This window comes from Castanea sativa, chromosome 1 (genome assembly GCF_040712315.1).
Source record: "Castanea sativa cultivar Marrone di Chiusa Pesio chromosome 1, ASM4071231v1".
NCBI classification, from domain to species: Eukaryota; Viridiplantae; Streptophyta; class Magnoliopsida; order Fagales; family Fagaceae; genus Castanea; species Castanea sativa.
This window is the reverse complement of record NC_134013.1, coordinates 39,459,535-39,480,453: the sequence shown is the minus strand read 5'-3', so window position 1 is coordinate 39,480,453 and position 20,919 is coordinate 39,459,535. Positions and strand designations below refer to the sequence as shown.

The 20,919-nt window shown below is 40.9% G+C and overlaps 1 protein-coding gene across 1 annotated transcript; it reads right to left on the bottom strand.

The window, feature by feature from the left end:
- Positions 1-18,923: 18,923 nt before the first annotated feature.
- Positions 18,924-20,575, bottom strand: LOC142626791 (uncharacterized). Its single transcript, XM_075800504.1, has 3 exons — positions 19,522-20,575; positions 19,172-19,386; positions 18,924-18,998 (listed from the first exon to the last, which is right to left on the bottom strand). Exons 1-3 carry the CDS (start codon positions 20,573-20,575, stop codon positions 18,924-18,926), a joined length of 1,344 nt encoding a protein of 447 aa, XP_075656619.1.
- Between the last annotated feature and the right edge of the window lie 344 nt (positions 20,576-20,919).

Here is a 20,919-nt window from a genome sequence, read left to right as displayed (position 1 = left end):
TGGTGCCGGCCAAAAACCCTCCGACGATCAAGTTAGAGTTTTTTAAACAACCCTAGAGTGCCAGAGTTGAGATAATTGTGCGTACCTTTGGGTCATGAGGGTTTTTGGGTATATATAGTAGTATGGAGCTGAAATAAACGCCTTGGTGAAGAAGCACTCTCCTTTTAGAAGAGTAATTCGTGGATCTTTGCCTATTGTATAGAGCCCTTTCCTTATAGGAGTCTTCTTGACTAAGGTTGAACGTGTAGCGCAAGAACTTTCCTTATATTCACGTATGTAGAAGTCAAGATAGGCTAAGAATGAAGGTTGAATTACTTCTTCAGTTTTTACCTGCCAAGGTCGTCAGCACACGTGTGCCTCCTACACTATCGTCAGCCTGTGTACGTCTCCAAAAAGAACGTCAGCTAAAGACCTTCATAATCAAGGTCATCAGTCTTGACTCGTCAGCTTGATACTTTAGCCTCACCTCACCCCATAAGGGGTGTGACCTCGAATCGTCAAAAGAAGGCGTCTTAATGAGAATGGCTGACGGGTTGTATATTCCTATCAGCCTTCTTAATGTACTGAGCTTGTAAAAAACGTCACTATCAACTGCCCCCCACTCCATTACCCCGTTAGCTATGGGTGACGGGTCATGGAGTTGTCGTTACTGGGGAAATGGTTTATCCATGGTGATTCGCGCCATCTTCATTAAATGGTGGGACACATGGTGTAAACTGATTGGCTCCGTGTTTGGACGGGTGTGTCGCTTCGTCTTTCGCGCTTCCTCTCTCCTATATATACTTCATTTTTTACCTTTTTTCCACTTTTTACGCCTTGTTCATTTTGAAAGAAAGAATACGTTACTCCCGATCTTGTCACGCCGTCAACCGTACAGCCGTCAGTTTCTTGAGACTATCCTCCTACACGTAAGTTCTCCTTACTTTACCTTTTTACTTTTTCTAGTGACGCCCTTTGGTGAAGTTGTCTGCCTAGGATCTTAGAATAACAACCTATCGTTTATAGGTAGTCAGATGTCTAGGGAGACGCCGAGTGATCAATCGTCGATCCGCGACGGAGCGTGCTACAACGACGTTTTCCAATCAAGTCGTGAGCCCACAAAGGGCCTATCCTGGTTGTCAGAAATAGAATCGTCAACTCCTTTTGACGGTGAAGTAGAGAGTTCTAGAGGAGGTGAGGTGAGTGGTGATGGTAGCAAAGAAAGCGTAGACGATGAAGACCAAGGGATTAATGAAAAGGCAAGAATCAGTGAAGGGGGTGAGAGTGACGACGACGAGGAGACCTTAGAAAGTACCTCGGGATCCTCTGGTGATGATCGTCCCTTCATCTTACCCTCAGAGTGGTCCGTCAACAAGTTTCCCCCGACGATGTCGGAGAACGTTTTCAAGAGTTTGCGGTCCCGCTACCAAATACTAGACGACATTCCCATCCGTCTTCCTGAGGAAGGCGAGAGGTGTTACTTAGGACGAACCACTGACATCGGCATGTATGATGCCATGTTTGCGGCCGAGCTAAGGCTACCGCTAACTGCATTGCATCGTCAGTTAGCTAATTTCCTTGGGATATCCGTCAGCCAGATTACCCCCAACGCTTGGCGAACCTTTATTGGTGCCGAGATCTTGTGGGGTAGTCTGAGTGGTGGGAACCGTCAGCTAACCTTGGACGAGTTCTTTTAGTGTTATCATCCTTAACATATTTCCTCGTCAAAAAGAGTGTATCACTTTGCAGTGAGGGAAAAGGAGTTGAAATTAGTGTCAGATATGCCTGATTCCAATAGGAAGTGGAAAGGCAGACACTTCTTTGTAGAAGGAACAAATTGGGTATGCCGTCAGGAGGAATGGAAGTCAATGCCCAATGGTTTTCATAACACATGGGCATATGTTAGAAATTCAGGTTAATCCAGTCGACCTTCTCACTTCGTCTACTTACTTGATATCCTAACCCGTCACTTTTCATTGCAGCTAACAATCGTCCACGCATTACCGCAAAGCAAGAAGATTTTATTTGTCGAGTGACGGCCATTCCTTTGGACAAGAGAAAGTGTCGGGATTTAATCACATTAGATACTTTTCATTTATACTATGGTGGTCCTGAACTGACGGTAGAAGCTTGCAAATTAAACGCTTATTCTCATCGTCGTGAGTATCCTTCAACTTCTTGTCTTTATCCTGACGCTGTCTCTTTCTAACCTTTATTTTTCATAGAAATGGAGTCAGCCAAGCAAAGGATTCGAGTTGTAGCTGTAACCAAGAAAAAACAGCAAGAAAAGGCTGGGGGCGAGTCGACCCCACTGTCTACCCCTAAGCCCGTTGGGAAGGTCGTGGCCAAGAGAAAAATTAACGATAGGGAAGACCGTCTAGGAAAGCAGGTCGCCCCAACTCCCGGGGACAAGTCTTCTCGAAGGCCGTCACCTCTCAGGTCTATTCATAGGGCAAGTAAAGGGCCAATGACCTCGTCATGCCCCATCTCCCAGGGATCTGTTCGCTGTTTGCTGACTCATAAAGACTACGCCATAGAGGTGACGGAGTCCATCTTGAGGGATGAAGAAATGGACCCTTGTACTAAGTAGACTACTGACGAGATAAGGGCGTCAGGCCTATTCGACCTTACTAGGGTGAGCCTTGCTTTCTACTTTGGTGTCCGACCAATCTTTATACACTGACATTGTATTGTCCCTTTTTTTTTATAGGCTATGGTTTGCATGAAGGCTCTGTCAGACAGGTGCTCTGCCAAGGAAGGGGTGATTACCTATTTGCACGAGCGTGTCAAGTACTTGGTTGACGGTCAAGCGTAGTATAAGGATGCGAACCGCATTTTAAGCGTGGAGCTAAAGAATTATAAGGAGAAACTGATGGAGGAAATCCACTGACGGGAGCTGGAAGAGGAGGCCAAGTTGACGGCGAAAAAAGAGCTGAGGTCCATCCTAGTCCAGGTGGAGACGACTAGGAACGATGCTATGACGAAGTTTAAGGATTCGTCATCCTTCATAGACGCTTGTGCTGCCTACTATGGTGACGGGTTCGAGGACTGCTTGAAACAAGTAAAATTCATCTATCTTGACTTGGATTTGTCAAGGATTTCAATGGATGAGTCCATCCCGTCAACCCCTGCAGGCTACGCCGTTAATGAAGAAGCTGACGATAACAGTCAAAGAAACAACAGCGTCGTTCTAACTCAGCCAGCCGCGGATCAATCCGTTACTCTAACTGCAGCAAACCTTCACAATGACGACCCAAATGCCATCAGCCCTTCTCTCTCCTATGCCAAGCCTTTTACTGTTGAAGACGATGGAAGACCTTGAGGCCCTCTTATGAACTCAAAATTTTCTTTTCTTTTTTCTCTTTTTCATTTTTATTTTTTATTTTTAAGGAAAAGTGTAGACGAACTTGTAGTACTTGACGCCCATTTTTTTGGGCTTTTGTAAAGACATCGCCTATGTTAATTTTAATGTCATTTTACGCTCCAAGTATGTGTGTTTTTTATTCTAAGTCAGAATTATATGCTTGTGATTGGCTCGTCAACTTATGGGTGACAAGTTTTTTTCTCATTTTCCATTCAATTTTTGTTGAACTGGTGATAACGTCAACTTCTTTTCCATAAAAACTTAGGGTCGTTTTTATCATTCCGTCAGTTTCATGGGCGACGTCGTTGGATAAAACTTAATTGTATGCCTGTCAATTTCCTAACGGCATTAGCTCTCTTTTTTTAGCTATTCTAGTTTGATGTATCCATTTAGCTATACACCCATCATTTCCACGAGCAATACCGTCACCTTAGCTAACTTGTTTTGAGATGACTGCGGTATGTCCGTCACTTTGAACATAACATCGTCATTTAGTTGCATCATGGCAAGGTGACGAGTTCAAGAGGGAACAGATCAGCACTTTATTGTCCTTGTACATCTTATGTACTTAGTGATAAGGCCCCCTACCTAGCAATGAGGTCGTCCACCTTGTTGGCCTAGGATTAGGGTCGTCCACCTTGTGGATTTTAGGTGTAAGGTCGTCCATTTTGTGAACTTACTTATGGGGCTGTCCACTTTGTGGATAAGAGTAGGTCGTCCACTTTGTGGACTTGACCATAGGATTGTCCACTTTATGGATTTAGAAGCAGGTCGTCCACTTTGTGGACTTAGAAGTAGGCCGTCCACTTTGTGGACTTAGAAACAGGCCGTCCACTTTGTGGACTTAGAAGTAGGCCGTCCACTTTGTGGACTTAGAAACAGGCCATCCACTTTGTGGAATTAGAAGCAGGCCGTCCACTTTGTGGACTTGGCCGTAGGATTATCCACCTTGTGGACTTAGAAGTAGGCCGTCCACTTTGTGGACTTAGATGTAGAGGATTTGCTTGTTTTCTTCAAGACATAAAAAATTTACTGGTCGTTTATGAATGAACCTCCTCTTATTATGATGAATGCATGAGTAGAATTTTGTTCAAAAAAGAAAGACAGACTTTCAGCCCTCTGGACTTAAAATATACTATAAACAGGGATAAACTAGGACAAATAATTAAAGAGCATAAACTAGTAATGAGGAATAATTTTCCGCTTACTATCTTCTACTGGTAATACTTTCTAAGATGCTCAGCGTTCCATGGGTGTCGTAGTTTCTGCCCGTCAAGAGTCTCTAGGTGGTAGGTGCCCTTTCTTAGCCATGATACAATCTTGTAGGGTCCTTCCCAGTTTGGGCCAAGCTTTCCTTGTGTGGGATCTCTGGCTGCACCCATTACTTTACTTAAAACAAAATCTTTGACTTTGAAGTCTCGGTGTTTGACTCAGGAGTTGTAATGCTTGGCTATGAGGTCCTAGTATCGTGTGAGTCTCTGCTCAACCACCGCTCTTACCTCGTCAATTAGATCCAGTTGTAAACGAAGTTCTTGATCATTTCTTCCCTCATCATGATTGTCCACCGTATAACTCGTAAGTCCTATCTCAGTTGGAATGACAACTTCAGTTCTGTATGTCAGTTAGAAAGGGTTTTCCCCTGTAGGTGTTCATACTGTCATTCTATATGCCCATAGCACGTTAGGTAGCATCTCAGGCCATATGCCCTTTGCCCCCTTGAGCCGAGTCTTGATGATTCGAAGCAAGGATCAGTTAGTGACTTCCACTTGCCCATTTGCTTGAGGATAGGCTGGGAAGCAATAATGGTTCTTGATTCCTAATTCTGAACAAAAGGCTCGGAAGGAGTCATTGTCAAATTGTTTACCATTGTCCAAAATTAAGACTCTTGGAATTCCATACCTACAAACAATGTTTCTCCATACAAAACTCCTTATATTCTTTTCAGTGATTGTGGCTAAGGCTTCAGCTTCAACCCATTTGGTGAAGTAATCGATGCCAACAATGAGGAACTTTAGCTGCCTTGTTGCCATTGGGAATGGTCCCATAATATCCAACCCCTATTGGGCGAACGGTCATAGGGCGATTATAGGAGTCAATTCTTCCGCTTGTTGCCGAATGATGTTGCTGAACCTTTGACACTTGTCGCAAGCTCTCACATAAACCTGGGCGTCATTTTGCATTGTCGGCCAATAGTATCCGGCCCGAATCAACTTTTGTACCAATGACCGTGATCCAGAGTGGTTGCTGTATATCCCCTCATGTACTTTTTTCATAACATAGTTGGCTTCTTTGGGGTCTACACATCTTAGGTACGGTTGAGAAAAGCCCTTTTTGTAGAGGACGTTTTTTATCAAAACAGACCGTGCTGGCTGAACCTTCAGCTCCCTGGCAGCCTCCTTCTTATCAGGCAACGTGCCATCTTTTAGGTAGGAAATCAAAGGCGTGGTCCAATTGTTTTTGGAACCAATTTCCTGTATGTTGACAACGTCAATCAACGGTGAGGACTGAGTAAAAGAAAGTACCTTGTCAATGGTGATCATAGGCTCCGCAGATGCGGCTTTGGAAAGACGGTCGGCATATTCATTTTCTCCTCTTGGAATTTAGACTATTTTGGCTTGCAGCCCATCCATTCTCTTTTTCGCTTGCTCCCAGTACTTCTTCATTTTTTCACCCTTGCACTCGTACTCGCCGTTTACCTGGCTTGTGACAACCTGGAAGTCGCAGTGAACAATTACGTTTATAGCCCCTACAACTTGTGCAAGGTCTAAGCCTGCTATCAGGGCTTCATACTCAGCTTCATTGTTAGTTGTAGGAAAATCGAGGCGAATTGTACATTCGAGCTTGTCGTCTTCCAAAGATTTAAGTACGACCCTTACCCCACCAGCCTTCTTGTTGGATAACCCGTCAGCGAGAATGCTCCATTGGGGGTTCTTTTCCTCTTCGCCTTTAACACTAGTGAACTCCGCGATGAAGTCGGCCACCGCTTGTCCCTTGATGGCAATGCGGGGGCGATATTGTATGTCAAATTCGCTTATTTCTATCGACCATAGTGCCATTCGTTTCGCAGCCACAAGGCTGGCCATTGCTCGTCGCAAAGGTTTGTCCGTTAGGACGACTATTGTATGGGCTTGGAAATATGGCTTAAGTTTATGGGCTGCTATAACAAAAGCGAAGGCAAGTTTTTCCATGGGGGGATATCTCTTTTCTGCACCGTGCAATGCCTTACTCGCGTAGTACACGGGTCATTGAACCTTGTCGTCTTCTCTGATTAAGGCCGCACTGACAGCTGCCAGGGAAACGGCCAGATAGAGGAGCAGTTCTTTGCCTGGTTGTGAGGGGCTTAGTAATGGTGGCGAAGAGAGGTAGACCTTCAGATCTTCAAACGCTTGTTGACACTCGGCCGTCCATTCAAAGGATTTTTTCAATGTTCCGAAAAAAGGTAGACATCCATTTGCTGCCTTTAACACAAATCTACTAAGTACAATGACCCTACCATTGAGGCTTTGTACTTCCTTAATATTTTTAGGAGGGGCCATCCCCATAATGGCCTAAATCTTGTCCGGATTGGCCTCGATCCCTCTTTGGGATACCATGTATCCTAAGAACTTTCTTGCCATCACTCCAAAGGCACACTTGCTTGAATTGAGCTTCATGTTGTAGGAGCGAAGAGTATCAAATGTTTCCTTAAGATCCTTCAGATGAGCTTCTTCCCTTTGACTTTTAACCAGCATGTCGTCGACTTATACTTGGACGCTTCTTCCAATCTGTCGTGCAAACATCTTGTTCATGAGCCTCTGATAGGTTGCGCCAGCAGTTTTTAAGCCGAAGGGCATGGCCTTGTAGCAAAAGAGGCATTGGCTTGTTACGATCGAAGTCTTCTCTTGATCAGCTTCATCCATTCGGATTTGGTTATACCCGAAAAATGCATCCATGAAGCTCAGCAGCTGATGTTTGGCTGTAGAATCCACCAGGATGTCGACTAGCAGAAGTGGGTAGCTATCTTTGGAGCATGCTTTGTTTAAGTCTGTGAAGTCGATGCACATCCTTCATTTCCCATTGTTCTTTTTGACCATCACGACGTTCGCCAACCAATCGGGGTAATACACTTCCCTGATAAATCCTGCCTCTTGCAGTTTGTGGACTCCTTCTGCTATTGCTTGATCTCTTTCTTAGGCAAAGGTTCTTTTCTTCTATCGGATGGGCGGGAAAGATGGTGACACGTTCAACCTGTGCACCATGACTGACGGGTCAATTCCTGGCATGTCTTCGTGACTTCATGTGAATACGTCTTTTTTTTCTTTCAAGAAGGTTGCGAGTTTTTAACGTATCGCTGGGTCGACCAGGGTGCCGATTTTGGTCGTTCACTCCGGGTCGGCTTCGTCGAGAGGTACGTCTTTGAGTCTCTCGACAGGCTTTGTCGCCACCCGACGTTCCTCTATGTTCATGGTTTGAATCTGACTGTCCATCTCTATCATGGCCACGTAACATTTGCGTGTAGATACCTGATTTCCTCTTAATTCTCCAATTCCGTGATCAGTAGGGAATTTTATCATCAAATGGTATGTCGAGGTTACGGCTTTCCATGAGTTGAGGGTTGGACGTCCTATGATGGCATTGTAAGCCGACGAGCAATCGACTACCAGGAATGTTACATTCCGGGTGAACTGCTATGGGTAGTCTCAAATGGTTACTGCCAAAGTAACAACACCAAATGGGTGTACCCTCACCCCTCTAAAGCCAACGGGTGGGGTGTTAGCCGGAATTAGTCGTTCCTTTTCAATTCTCATCTGGTGGAAAGTGGGATAGTAAAGGATGTTTGCTGAACTACCGTTGTCTACGAGAACTCGGTGTATGTTATAGTCTCCTGCCCGTATGGTGATGACCAAAGCATCGTTATGGGTATGATGAAGGTGTCGGGCATTTCCTTCCGAAAATTCGATGGGGGAATTGTCAATTCGTGACCTTTCAAGTGCAGGACTTGTCATCTAGACATTCTGAACCGTTCTAACGTATCTCTTTCAGGCTTTCTTGGAAGACTTGGCGATCATGGTGCCTCCTACAATCATCCTTATATCTCCTACAGGTTGCCTGGGGCGATCATTGTCTCGCCGAGGGGCTTGATTTTGTGACGGGTCCGCCCTTTCTTTGTTGACGAACCTCTGCAACCTTCCTTGCCTAATGAGAGCTTTTATTTGCTGTTTCAAGTCGTAGCAATTGGCGGTGTCATAGCCGTGATCTTGATGAAAACGGCAGTATTTGTCTCTTGGTCTCTTGTTGGGATCTCCCTTCAGTTTGCTAAGAAAGGCCAAAGTTTCCTCATCTTTAATCTGCATCAACACCTGGTCGATGGGCGTATTTAGGGGAGTGAAGTTCGTGAATCTTCCTGTAGGCGGCTTGGGTCGTCGATCATCTCGTCACTCTCTAGTTCTTGGCCTTTTTTGTCTTCTGTCTGGTTGTGCATCTTCCTGTCTTTCCCTTTTTCTGGGCTTGTCCTCTTGGGCGAGCAAGGCATTCTCTGCATTCATGTACTTCGTCACCCTGTAATGTACATCAGACATAGTCTTTGGGTCATTCTTGCATAGAGAGAACAAGAACTTACCATTTCGTAGCCTGTTCGTGAATGCTACCACAAGTATCTTGTCATCTGTCTTGTCTATCGAGAGGGATTCCTTGTTAAAGCAGGCTATATATGACCTTAATGTCTCGTCTTCTCGTTGCTTAATACTTAGTATACACGCATTAGACCTCTTGTGTTGGTGACTTCCAAAAAAGTGTGATACGAACTGTGCGCCTAATTCCTTAAAAGTGTCGATGGAATTAGGCGTCAGCCTACTATACCAATCCCTCGCAGGCCATTTCAAAGTGGTGAAAAAAGCCTTGCACATGATTTCGTCTGGTACGCCTTGAAGATGCATTAGGGTTCTGAAGGATTCCAAATGATCCAATGGGTCCTTGGATCCGTCGTAATTCTCCAAGTATGGCATGCGAAACTTTGGAGGAAGAGGGCATGAATTCACGAGCTCTGTGAAAGGCGAATTTATCTTGTGGACTAGGTCATCCAGGTTGCTAGATACTCGTCCTCTAAGGGTGTTCATCATTACGTCCATACGTTCCTTCATCTCTTGCATCTCAGCAGTTATGTGGGTCGACAAGGTGTCCGAGACGGATGGTCGGTTGGTTTCTTGTCGTTCGGGTCCAATCAGAGTGTTGCTGCCCTCAGGTCCTTCCGCGTTCCTTCCTTCCGGACTAGCACCTTCCTGGTCTTCCTCTGGTGCACTCGGGTGTGCAGTCCTTTGTCGCAACTGTTCCTCTAGATTATGATTCTGCTTGGTGAGGCACTTAACCGCCGCCGCAAGCGTTTGGACCTGCCTCTCTAGAGCTGTGGCGTGTGGCTCGTCGCCTTGGTTGTTATTTGTTGCCATCGATCGAGTAAGTACTATGCAACTTTTTGTCTCAGGAATAGAGCAAGGCTGAGATACTCGAAAATGTCGTTCCCACAGACGGCGCCAACTGATGATGCCGAAGAAATCACCAGTAAGCTGCGAGTACTCCTCAAATTGAAGCAACACCTGCGAAGAGAAAATAAATGATCGAACAGAGAGCACCGATGTGGTGCCGGCCAAAAACCCTTCGACGATTAAGTTAGAGTCTTTTAAACAACCCTAGAGTGCCAGAGTTGAGATAATTGTGCGTACCTTTGGGTCATGAGGGTTTAGGGGTATATATAGTGGTATGGAGCCAAAATAAATGCCTTGGTGAAGAAGTACTTTCCTTTTAGAAGAGTAATTCATGGATCTTTGCCTATTGTATAGAGCCCTTTCCTTATAGGAGTCTTCTTGACTAAGGTTGAACGTGTAGCACAAGAACTTTCCTTATATTCACGTATGTAGAAGTCAAGATAGGCTGAGAATGAAGGTTGGATTACTTCTTCAGCTTTTACCTGCCAAGGTCGCCAACCTACGTGTGCCTCCTACACTGTCGTCAGCCTGTGTACGTCTCCAAAAAGAACGTCAGCTAAGGACCTTCACAATCAAGGTCGTCAGCCTTAACTCGTCAGCTTGATACTTTAGCCTCACCTCACCCCATAAGGGGTTTGACCTCGAATCGTCAAAAGAAGGCGTCCTAATGAGAATGGCTGATGGGTTGTATATTCCCGTCAGCCTTCTTAATGTACTGAGCTTGTAAAAAACATCACTATCAAAAACCTTGCAGACCCTCTTTGTTATTTCTTTCTTAGCTCTCTAATTTGTGTTTCTGAAGCTCAAAAATCTTAACTTTCTGAAGAAATTTCTAGGTTTTTGCTTTCCACACTCTACCTTCTCTGAAAATCCTATCATTTCAGCTAGTTTTTTCGTCTTTACGTCCTGGGGTTTCTTTATTTACCAATGCTACTTCTTTTCTAGTATCTAGTAGTTTCCACTAAAACATTTCTTGGTTTTCTGGAGCTACAAATCTTGTCGTTATAGAAAAAGTTGGCCTTTTGCTTTTGTTTTCTTTTGTTTTTGGGATTTCTTGGGTTGTGTATGCGTTTAGGTTAGCTTGTTCGTTTCAAAGTTTGAGTCTTTGAAGCTCAGTATGACTGATTTCAGGCTCTATTTTCTTCTGTGTCAGCACAAATTTCTCATGGCTCTGTTGTGTCTTCGAGTTTCTTAGAAATACCAACAGGCAATGCTAGCATTGTTGAGAATGAAACGCCAACTCAGTTTGTTGTCGTTGTTGTTGCTGTTGCTGGCTGTAATCCCAGCTGTTGTGAGATATCTGAGTCCATCATTAATTTTTTGTTCTTATATTCTGGATTTTTTATTTTTGGATTTTAATTTAGTGCTCTTAGATTTGGATTTATGTTCTTATTGTTCTTGTTCAAGACACACTTAGATCTCAATTAATGTGATTTTTTGTTTTTATTTCAATTTTTAAGTTTTTATTTAGTTAACATTAATAATTTTTTTTTTAATTTAGATGCTGACGTGACATTTTTTAATGCGAAAATAAATTTTTTTTTGTTATTATTTTAATAGTTCCGTCTGCCACGTAGGACTTTGCCGTTAAGGCACTAATAGAAATGACTAAAATAGATGTCATTTTTCTAAATAGAAACTAAAAGCGGTGAAAATAAACGATAAAGACCAAAGTGAGAATCGCGTGAAAATATAGGGACGAAAATGTGGTTTTCGCCTTTTTCTTAAGCAAACTAATTAAAGTGAGGATAGATATGGTTTTAAAGAAAGTGATTTTTTCACATCTTTGAGCCTACTTTAATATTACTTCGTTCTTGCGTTATTTTTCTTTTCATTTCCCAACAGAAATTGATTAACCACTTTTTTTTGGGATAATTACAGTAAACCCACCTGTGGTATGACCCGTTTTCACTTTGCCTACCCGTGATTCAATCATTTACACTTTGCCCACTTAAAATTTGCTCTGTTAAGGATCTGTTACCCACCTTTGGCTTTTTCCATTAAAAACTAACTTTTACCATCAAAATATAACATAGCCCGAATCAAAAAGTTAGAGTTTGAATTTTTTTTTTTAAATAACTGGGGTTTTGTGTCTCTATAGGTCATTTGTTGAAATTCCTTTGAAACATAATCAAGAAAGGAAGAAGGTAAGAAAGATATGATTGTTTATGATGAACCATTAAAAACAGTCTACATTGGGACCTTCTTTAATATCTTTGTAACACACTAAACCCCATAACCCAAGCATAGAAAATATCTCTCTCATCTCTCACGCTAAAAAATCAAATCAAATATCTCTTTCATCTCTGTAACACACTAAAATTATTTCAATGCCATGAAATCGAGGTCACCATCGCCGTTGGTGGACGCCGTACTGAGTTTCCTCCGACCCCACAACCGATTCTTCTCGACAAGCCCATCTTTCCTCTGCTGCCGCTCCTCTTCTCACTTCGTCGATGCCACCAAAACGCCGTAGAAACCCCTCTACTTACACTCCAACAACGACTCTCGATCCTTCAACGACTCTTGGTTGTGGGTTCATCTAATTTTTGTGGTTCTGGTTGTGGGTTCATCTGATTTCCTTCGTTCTCGCATCCTTCTCGGTCTCAACCTCCATTTTGGCAGTTTGGAGCAAATCTAAGAAGAGGGTCGATGGTGGTTTAGAGAGAATGGAGCTCGATCTCGGCCTCCATCTTGGCCTCCGTCCCGGTCTCGGCCTCCATCTCGGCCAAAATGGAGCTCGATCTCGACCTTTGCCCGGTCCATTGATGATTGCAGAATCCCTCTTCCTCTCTCTTTTTTGATCAACGATGGTGGTAGTGGGTTTGGTTACTTTGTTGGCGTGGGTTTGTTGACTGATCGGTGGGTTTGATGCCTGGTTTGGTGACTGGTCAGTGGGGTGGATCTTTGGTTTGGTCGGGAGGGTGGTGGGGTGGTGGTGGTTTGATTGTGTTGGTCAGTTGTGGTGGTATCTGGGTTTGATTGTGTTTTTCTGGGTTTGTTGTGATTGGTTTCTTAATCTGGGTTTGATCTGGATTGGTTTGTTTACTAGGTTTATGGGTTTGATTCGCTGAGAATTTGGTGTTGATTGTGTTAGAATTTGGAGAAGAACATGAAGAATTCGAAAAACCAATTGTAAAATGAAGAACAAGTTAAAGATTTAATGCTCTTCAACTTGTGTTAGATTATATCATTTTCCTATTGTAAAGAAAACAAAACACCAGTGATGTTCATTCCTTTCTAATGTTCATACCTTTTTTTTGTAAAAATTGGAAACCTTAGTTTTTTTATTTGTTTTATGTTTGTTTTCCTCTAAAAATGTGTTTGTTTGACAGTAAATGGAGAGGTAAGTAACGGATTCTTAACAGAGCAAATCTCAAGTGGGTAAAATGTAGATAATTAAATTACAGTAGACAAAGTAAAAACGGGTCATACTACAGGTAGATTTACTGTAATTATCATTTTTTTTTTTTTCTGTCTCCCCTTTTCTCAGTGAGCTTATTAATGCTATAAAGTTTCAGTGAGGTTGGCCATTTATGTATTTATTTAACTTGTTCATTATATATGCATACCGTGGCAGTAGCAAATATTTGAGTGTGCTACTTAGTTGGCCAAAACATTATTATTATTATTATTGTTGTTGTTATTATTATTATAAACATACTTGAATCGTGTACGACATTGCGTTGAAAATTTGTTGTTTTTTACTAGAATATTGGTGTGTTGATGTTGGAAGAAACCGTGGTTAGACTTTGGGAACAACAGCGATTAGCAGACGCTGCAGACCAATTATAAAATCTATTTAAGGGATATTTTTTAAAATATATCTTAATTTGTTCTTAAGGAATTGTCATGTGGATTCGTGGGCGTGGAGTGTAACCAGATTCCAAGCTAAGATTTTTTTATATTTTTTTTTCCTCTTTTCCTGAATGGATTCCAAGCTACTTTATTTTATGTTCGTATATTTTTAAAAATATTTTCAACATTTAACAAGAGCTATAAATAATTATTACATGAACATGTTGTTACATTTCAAAAAAAAAAAAAAAAACTACCACACACCCTTAGTACGGTGATTATTTCACAAGTATAAGTGCTTGTGCGGTGTGAAAGGCAACTATCAGAGTTCAAGTATCTAAAAAAGAATTTCACACACATATATACTTAGATTAGATTAAAGTAGAATTTCTATCTTATTTAAAAAAAAAAAAAAAAACATACATGATACACCTAGGGAATCCGCTAAAATAATTTTATTTTAGTGACTGGAAAAAAAAAAATTTTAATCCCTAGGATAGGAAAATACCCATTTTGGTAAAGAAGTTTCATAGACATTTTAAAAGAACGAGCTTGATTGCTTGAAAGGGTTGGTAACTTGTTCAATTCTACCTTACATGACTGTATTTAGCAAAATAAATAAATAAATAATATGACTATATATCAATTATCTACAAATTGACAAACTCACTCGCTACACCGTACAAATATAAATGCCTACTGCATAAAAACATTATGTATTTTTTATTTGAATAGATATAAAATATAAATGACAGAATTATAAAATTTGGAATCATTATAGTGTTAGACCAACTCAAAGGGGTGGCACCACACAGCCAATAACATCGTAACTGTCGTTCACACTGAAAATGTGGAATAGGAAGCAAGTTTTTTGTCAAGCAATGGGCTGTCAATGAACTGGTTTAGTTTAAGATGCTACTACAAGGAAGTGATGGACCATATTATTATTTTGCTAATGGTGATGGACCATATTAGGAATTGGAAATTGAAAAGAGAAAGTTTATAAATACAAAATAAATAAATCCACACTCAATTGATTGACATGACAAATTATTAATAATAAATAAAAGAATTATGTCAATAACTCAGTTTGAGTCCAAATAATACAAAAATCACTAAAATTTATCAACTCAACTATCATGAAGAAAAAAAATGTTGCTAATGTTTTGTGTGTGGACTTAATTGAACGACTAAATTAGTGCCTCGTTCACATGGTTTTGCCAGCTCTGCGGTTCAAAACACATGTTAGGACTTAGGAAGATATAGAGTTCACCATACCACGTGGCCCATAGCCATTGCAGCAATTTGAAACATTTTCCTGGGACTGGTGAGGCACGATTTATCATTATGATTTGGAAAGTACTATGACAGAACTGTATGACCTGACCTACCAGTCTTCTTCGCTTACAACTACGATTCCTAATGGATGCATGATTGGCAGTTCTTTTTAAGTTTTAAGCTCTAAGTTCTAACTCATTCAGATTGGTTCTATTTTGTAACATGTGAATTGAGAGGGCCAATAGCCTAATATCTCTTCTGCGGATTATTAGAATGTTAGGTTTAAAAATGAAATTTAGGAAATATAGTTAAATTATAATTTCCTTCCTACTTGTAATTTCATTTATTGGGGAAGTGATACATAGACAATAAAGTCTATCAAGTGATTCAAGTCTATGTTTTAATATGGTTACTTAAATTGCTCCATTTTTTGTTGAAAGAATTATAAATAAATAAATAAAATGCATACAAAAGTACAAAGACGAAAATAAAGAGGAAGAATTAGCGTTGTTTGATTCTAAAAGAATATATCTATAGTAGAATGTTACAAACTCATAAGTAGAACTCACTCTTGAAAATTGATTTGCAAGGATAGAGTGCCCAAAAAATTATAAACACATGATTAAGTTTATACTTAATTTATATGGGACACTAAAATCATAATATGGAAATCCATATATGATTGCATTTCAATTATTAAATTTTGTAGCAATTTGCACCAACATTTTTTTTTAGAAAGTTAGCACCAACATTAAGCCTTGTATATAACAATAAATCCTTTGAACGGTACTTAGTGGAGGTTAAATCCTAGACTATTTTTAAGATTAAATCCTAGACTATTCATTTACAAACCTAGGGTTACAAACTTACAATTCTTGTACTACAATATTATTATTTATTTTGTTTGCACTTGAAAGTTAAATTCGCTACAATAAATATTTAAGGTAAATAACAGATTGACCTTAACCGGGTCGAACCTTGTTATGTCTTCTTCTTTTTATTTTTATTTTTACTGTCTTTTTTAATTTTTGGGAGAAGAGAGACCTGTTTGCTGTGTATTTAAACTCTCGGTTAAAGGTAAAAAATCACTGTGAAATTGTTTGAAGATTTTTATTTTATTTTTTTGCTGAATAGTGAAATTGTTTGATGTTGGGGACATATATATTTGCAGCGTCATGGAAAATGACCATTGTGGGTGCAAAAATACAGCCGTTTCCTTATCAAGGTGATGTACTATAGCCTATAGGAACCTTCTCTCTATGTTGATGCTCTATCTATATTCTATAATAAGCGTGCGTTTGGATTAGGATGAAAAATTAAAATTATTTTATTATTCAGTTTATTTTTGCTACTATTTATAAGTTTCACTGTACTTTTTGGTATTATTTATAGGCTCTATTACACTATTTCAACTAATTTTTACTTTTATCAACAATATTTTTAATAATAAATTTTTAATTTTAACAAAATAATCGATATCTAAATACACCAAAATATTAAGGTAACATCATCAATTTTCCATCACGAATTTATTGCTTGGATAAGCATGTTACGACTCACGAACCTTTTTTTTTTTGAGAAGGAAGACTTTTATTAAGAATACTAAAGAGCGGCCAAATCAGCCTGAACAAAAGGTAAGGTGCAAGGTGGAACATCCTCCATCCACACCGTAGAACTCTGTGTTGTCAAAGCTAGTCTAGCTAAACTGTGAGCAACTTTATTCCCATCTCTCTTAACATGAGAGTATGACAATTGAGAATAAAAACCGGAAAATAAGGACACATCATTCAACAACTGGTTGTAAGGAGTCAACCCACATTCCTTGCTTGTTAGGGACTTAACTACCACTGCCTAGTCACCCTCAATAATGGCCCTCTGAATACCCAACTCATTGCCAAACTCCACAGCCTTACAAGCTGCCATTGCTTCAACTTCCACGGGTTGGTAAGCTTGGTCCAGCTGCTGAATAAGTGATGCAATGACCGCTCCATGACAGTCCCGAACCACAATGCCAATCCCAGATTTGTTGTCCGTAGTGGAAAGTGCTCCATCGTAGTTGATCTTATAGCTGTCAGGTGCAGGTGCTGTCCACAGTCTCTGATGCGTCGGGCTTGAGCTGAATCGGTTTAGCTTGAGATTGTGTCTACGAATTTCTGTCCAACTATCTTCTGCCATCTTTTGCAACTCTTTGGTAGGGCAGCAAGGTTGATTCAATCTCAGTTTATTTCTTTGATTCCATATGCTCCACACCTGAATAGCAAACAGTTCCAGCGGCTTCCCATTTCCAAGAATCCACTTGCACAACTCTTTGAAATCTGCAAAACGCAGCCTTGAGCGGAAATTCCATCTGTCACCTACCCATACCTCATTCAAGCTCGTGCAACTCCATAAGTCATGCAAGGTATCTTCGGCTGTATCCTCTGCTTGTAGGGAGCAACGGTCACAACTGGGATTTTGTATGATTGTTCGCCTTACCAAATTCTGCTTAGTTGGAAGTGAGTTTCTACAAGCCCGCCACAGCAGATTTTTATATTTGTTCGGAATTTCCATGGACCAAATGCCCTTCCACAAAGTCTTTTCCTCCTCCGAATGATTGCCATCCCCTAAGTTCTCCTCCAAATCTTTTAGGAATTTGTATCCGGATTTGCAAGTGTACTGCCCATTAGCAGTGAAGGGCCAATACAAAACATCTTCGGTTTGGCGATGAGGCAATGGAATCCTTTGAGCAAGTTCCGCTTCAGCTGGTATGAGCACTCCCTTAAGAATTTCAGCATCCCATTTACCGGTTGTATGGTCTATAAGGCAGTCCACGGTGGCATCTTCCATAGACTCTATTATTGGGGATGAGACCAATGGAGGGTGTTTTATGGGCAACCAATGATGCTGCCATATTTTGATGCTCTTCCCATTACCCACCCTGAATCTAGCTCCCAATTGTATCACCTCTCGGCCCTTCAAAATGCTCTTCCAAGCGTAGGAACCGGTTATCGATTCTTTTGCTTCCATGAAAGAACTATTGGGAAAAAATCTTGCCTTAAAAATTCTGTAAAATAGAGTATCTTTATTGTGTAGGAGGCGCCATGCTTGCTTGGCAAGGAGTGAGTCATTGTAAAGAGCAAGTTCTCGAAAACCCATTCCTCCATCTAGCTTAGATTTTGTCAACTCCGACCATTTAACCCAATGTATTTTTCGCTTGTCACCTCGTTGCCCCCAAAAGAATTTTTTAATCATTGCTTCAATATCATGGCAAAGGTTCAAGGGTAATTTGAAACAACCCATGGCATAAGTAGGGATGGCTTGCGCAATAGCTTTGATTAGGACTTCTCTACCGGCCTGAGATAGGAGCTTCCCCTCCCACCCTTGTAATTTCCTCCACACTCTCTCCTTGATATAGTTAAAGCTTTCTTTTTTTCTTCTTCCTACAAAAGAGGGCAGCCCCAAATACTTCTCATAAGACCTTATTTCATTCACCCCTAACACATTTTTAATCTCCTCTTTAACATCATCATTTGTGGACTTGCTAAAGAAAAGAGAAGTTTTTTCTTTATTTATTTTTTGCCCCGACACCTCTTCATATTCCGCCAAAATTTTGAGCACGTTTCCACATTCTTGCAGATTTGCCTTACAAAAAAGCAAGCTGTCATTTGCAAAAAATAAGTGTGTTAATTTGGGACCTCTTTTGCATATTGAGAAGCCATTGATCTCCTTTGCCCTTGCAGCTCTTTTGATTAAGCCATGTAATCCTTCTGTACATAATAGGAAAAGGAAAGGAGATAGTGGGTCGCCTTGTCTTATGCCTCTTGTTGGATTGATTAGCCCCTTTGGATCACCATTCACCAGAATTGAGTATGAGACTGTACGAACACACTCCATAATCAAACCGATCCACCTTGAGCAGAATCCCATTTTTTCCATCAGCTTTTGAAGATAATTCCATTCCACCCTGTTGTACGCCTTGCTCATGTCTAGTTTTAGCGCCATAAAGTTTTGTTTGTCACGATTTATGATTTTTCATACGGTGCAAAGTTTCAAAAGCTACTAAGATATTATCGTAGAGATAAGCCTATTCTTTGCAAATGCAGATTGATGCTCGCTATAGATGCAGCATGAATTTTTTTAATCTGTTTGCAAGGACTTTTGAAAATATCTTATACAATACATTACATAGACTGATAGGGCGATATTGAGAGACTGAAACAGGATTCTTCACTTTAGGAATTAGAGTGACAAAAGTATGGTTTATTGGGTAAGGTAAGTTACCTGAATTCAGCCAATCTAGTATTGTGGAAGTTACCTCTCCATTCATAATCCCCCAAAAATGCTGATAGAATAATGGTGGCATCCCATCAGGGCCTGGTGCTTTTAGGGGCTCCATTTGGTGTAGTGCTTCCTGAATTTCCCACTCCATGAACTCCCCCATTAGTTGTTCATTAATCTCATCCGTGACCAACCTTGGTATAAAGGAGAGAGCATCTTCCTCAATTACTGAATTCCTTGCAGTGAACAATTCTGCAAAATACTCCACAATGATGTCTCCAATCGCTTCTGGTTGCTCTTGTCAGTTCCCCCTTTTATCTTCTATTCCACTAATGGAATTCTTTCTGAATCTCTGAGTTGCTTTGTTATGGAAAAATTTTGAATTACTATCCCCATTTTTCAGCCATAACACCCTTGATCTTTGGCACCACATCCGTGTTTCCTTATCCATGAGGTCATGAATTTCGGCTTTCAATTCTCTAAGCCGTGAATTATCTCCCCCTCTCATAGTCTTGGCCTCAATCCTGGCCAACAATTTCTTTTTGTCTTCCAATTCTCGCCTTATACTACCGAATTCATTTTTTTCCCACTCTTCCAATGCCTTACTACATTTTTCCATTTTTTTCATGGTATCCCCGTCCTCCTCATTCCTCCAAACGGCCTCCACAATTTCTCCACATCGAGTGTTAGATAGCCACATCTCCTCAAAACGAAACACTTTCTTCCTGGGTGGAGACTCCAAACCCGTAAGGTTGATTAGGAGTGGAGTGTGATCTGATGACATACATCTGAGATGTGACACCCTTGTACCTGGGAATCTCATGAGAAACTCACTATTCCCCAACCCTCTATCCAACCGTTCCCACACTGAATGACCATCAGTAAAATGCTTACTCCAGGTGAATTTTGATCCCTCGAACCCCAAATCAATGAAACCACACTCGTCAATTACATCTCGAAATTGTTGCATTTGGTTATGGTTTCTCAATGCTCCCCCCAGTTTTTCATCTTGTCTACAGATTTCATTGAAATCTCCCGCACAAAGCCATGGACTGCCTTCTTTATTATTCAACCCCCTTAATTTATTCCAAGCCTCCATTCTCCGATGAGTTTCCGGTTCTCCGTAGAATCCAGTAAACCTCCATTCTGACTCCTTATTTTTATTTAGGGTTACATCAATAAAGAATCTATGTGAATCCTCCACAGTTACATGAACATCTTTTTTCCAGAATAGCACTAATCCTCCATCTCTCCTCCCACTACAAACCTCCCATTTGTGATCAAAATCTATGCTATGAAGTACTCGTTCTAGCCTCACTTCGTCTGCCCATGTTTCGGCCAAAAACACGACAGAGGGATCTTTTGCCCGGATAATATTTCCAAGCTCCTTCTCTGTACGTAGGTTCCCAAGCCCACAACAGTTCCACACTAAGAGATTCATGGCTCCTGGCGGGGCTGTTTAACAGCCTCCACCATTTGAGAATAGAATTCAACATCATCCTTCAAAACCTTTTTCTTGTTGCAAGGTAATTCAAAATGATCTCCTCTTGTTGAGAATTTTCGTTTACAAGGACCAACGGTGTTCCCCTGTTCAACCGGCTGCACCTGCTTGTCTCTGTCCAGCCTTGTCCATGTGCCGTTTTTCTTTATTGCCCTATTAAACTCATGGTGCTCACGTGGCAAAAGAGGAGGGTTGAATGTGTGATCATCAGGTTGTGCATGAGCCGCCTCCCATAAGTCATTGTAATTGGAGCATTTACTAGTATTAGTGATTGGAATAATTCC

Excerpts from the sequence above, each read along its gene's own strand:
- LOC142626791 (XM_075800504.1), bottom strand. The coding sequence starts at position 20,575 with ATGAATCTCTTAGTGTGGAACTGTTGTGGGCTTGGGAACCTACGTACA. Across the intron at positions 19,387-19,521 it reads ATGGCTGAAAAATGGGGATA|AATTGTTCACTGCAAGGAAT; the intron begins GTAATTCAAAAT and ends AGTATTTTGCAG. Across the intron at positions 18,999-19,171 it reads GGGGGATTATGAATGGAGAG|ATTAAAAAAATTCATGCTGC; the intron begins GTAACTTCCACA and ends CCTTGCAAACAG.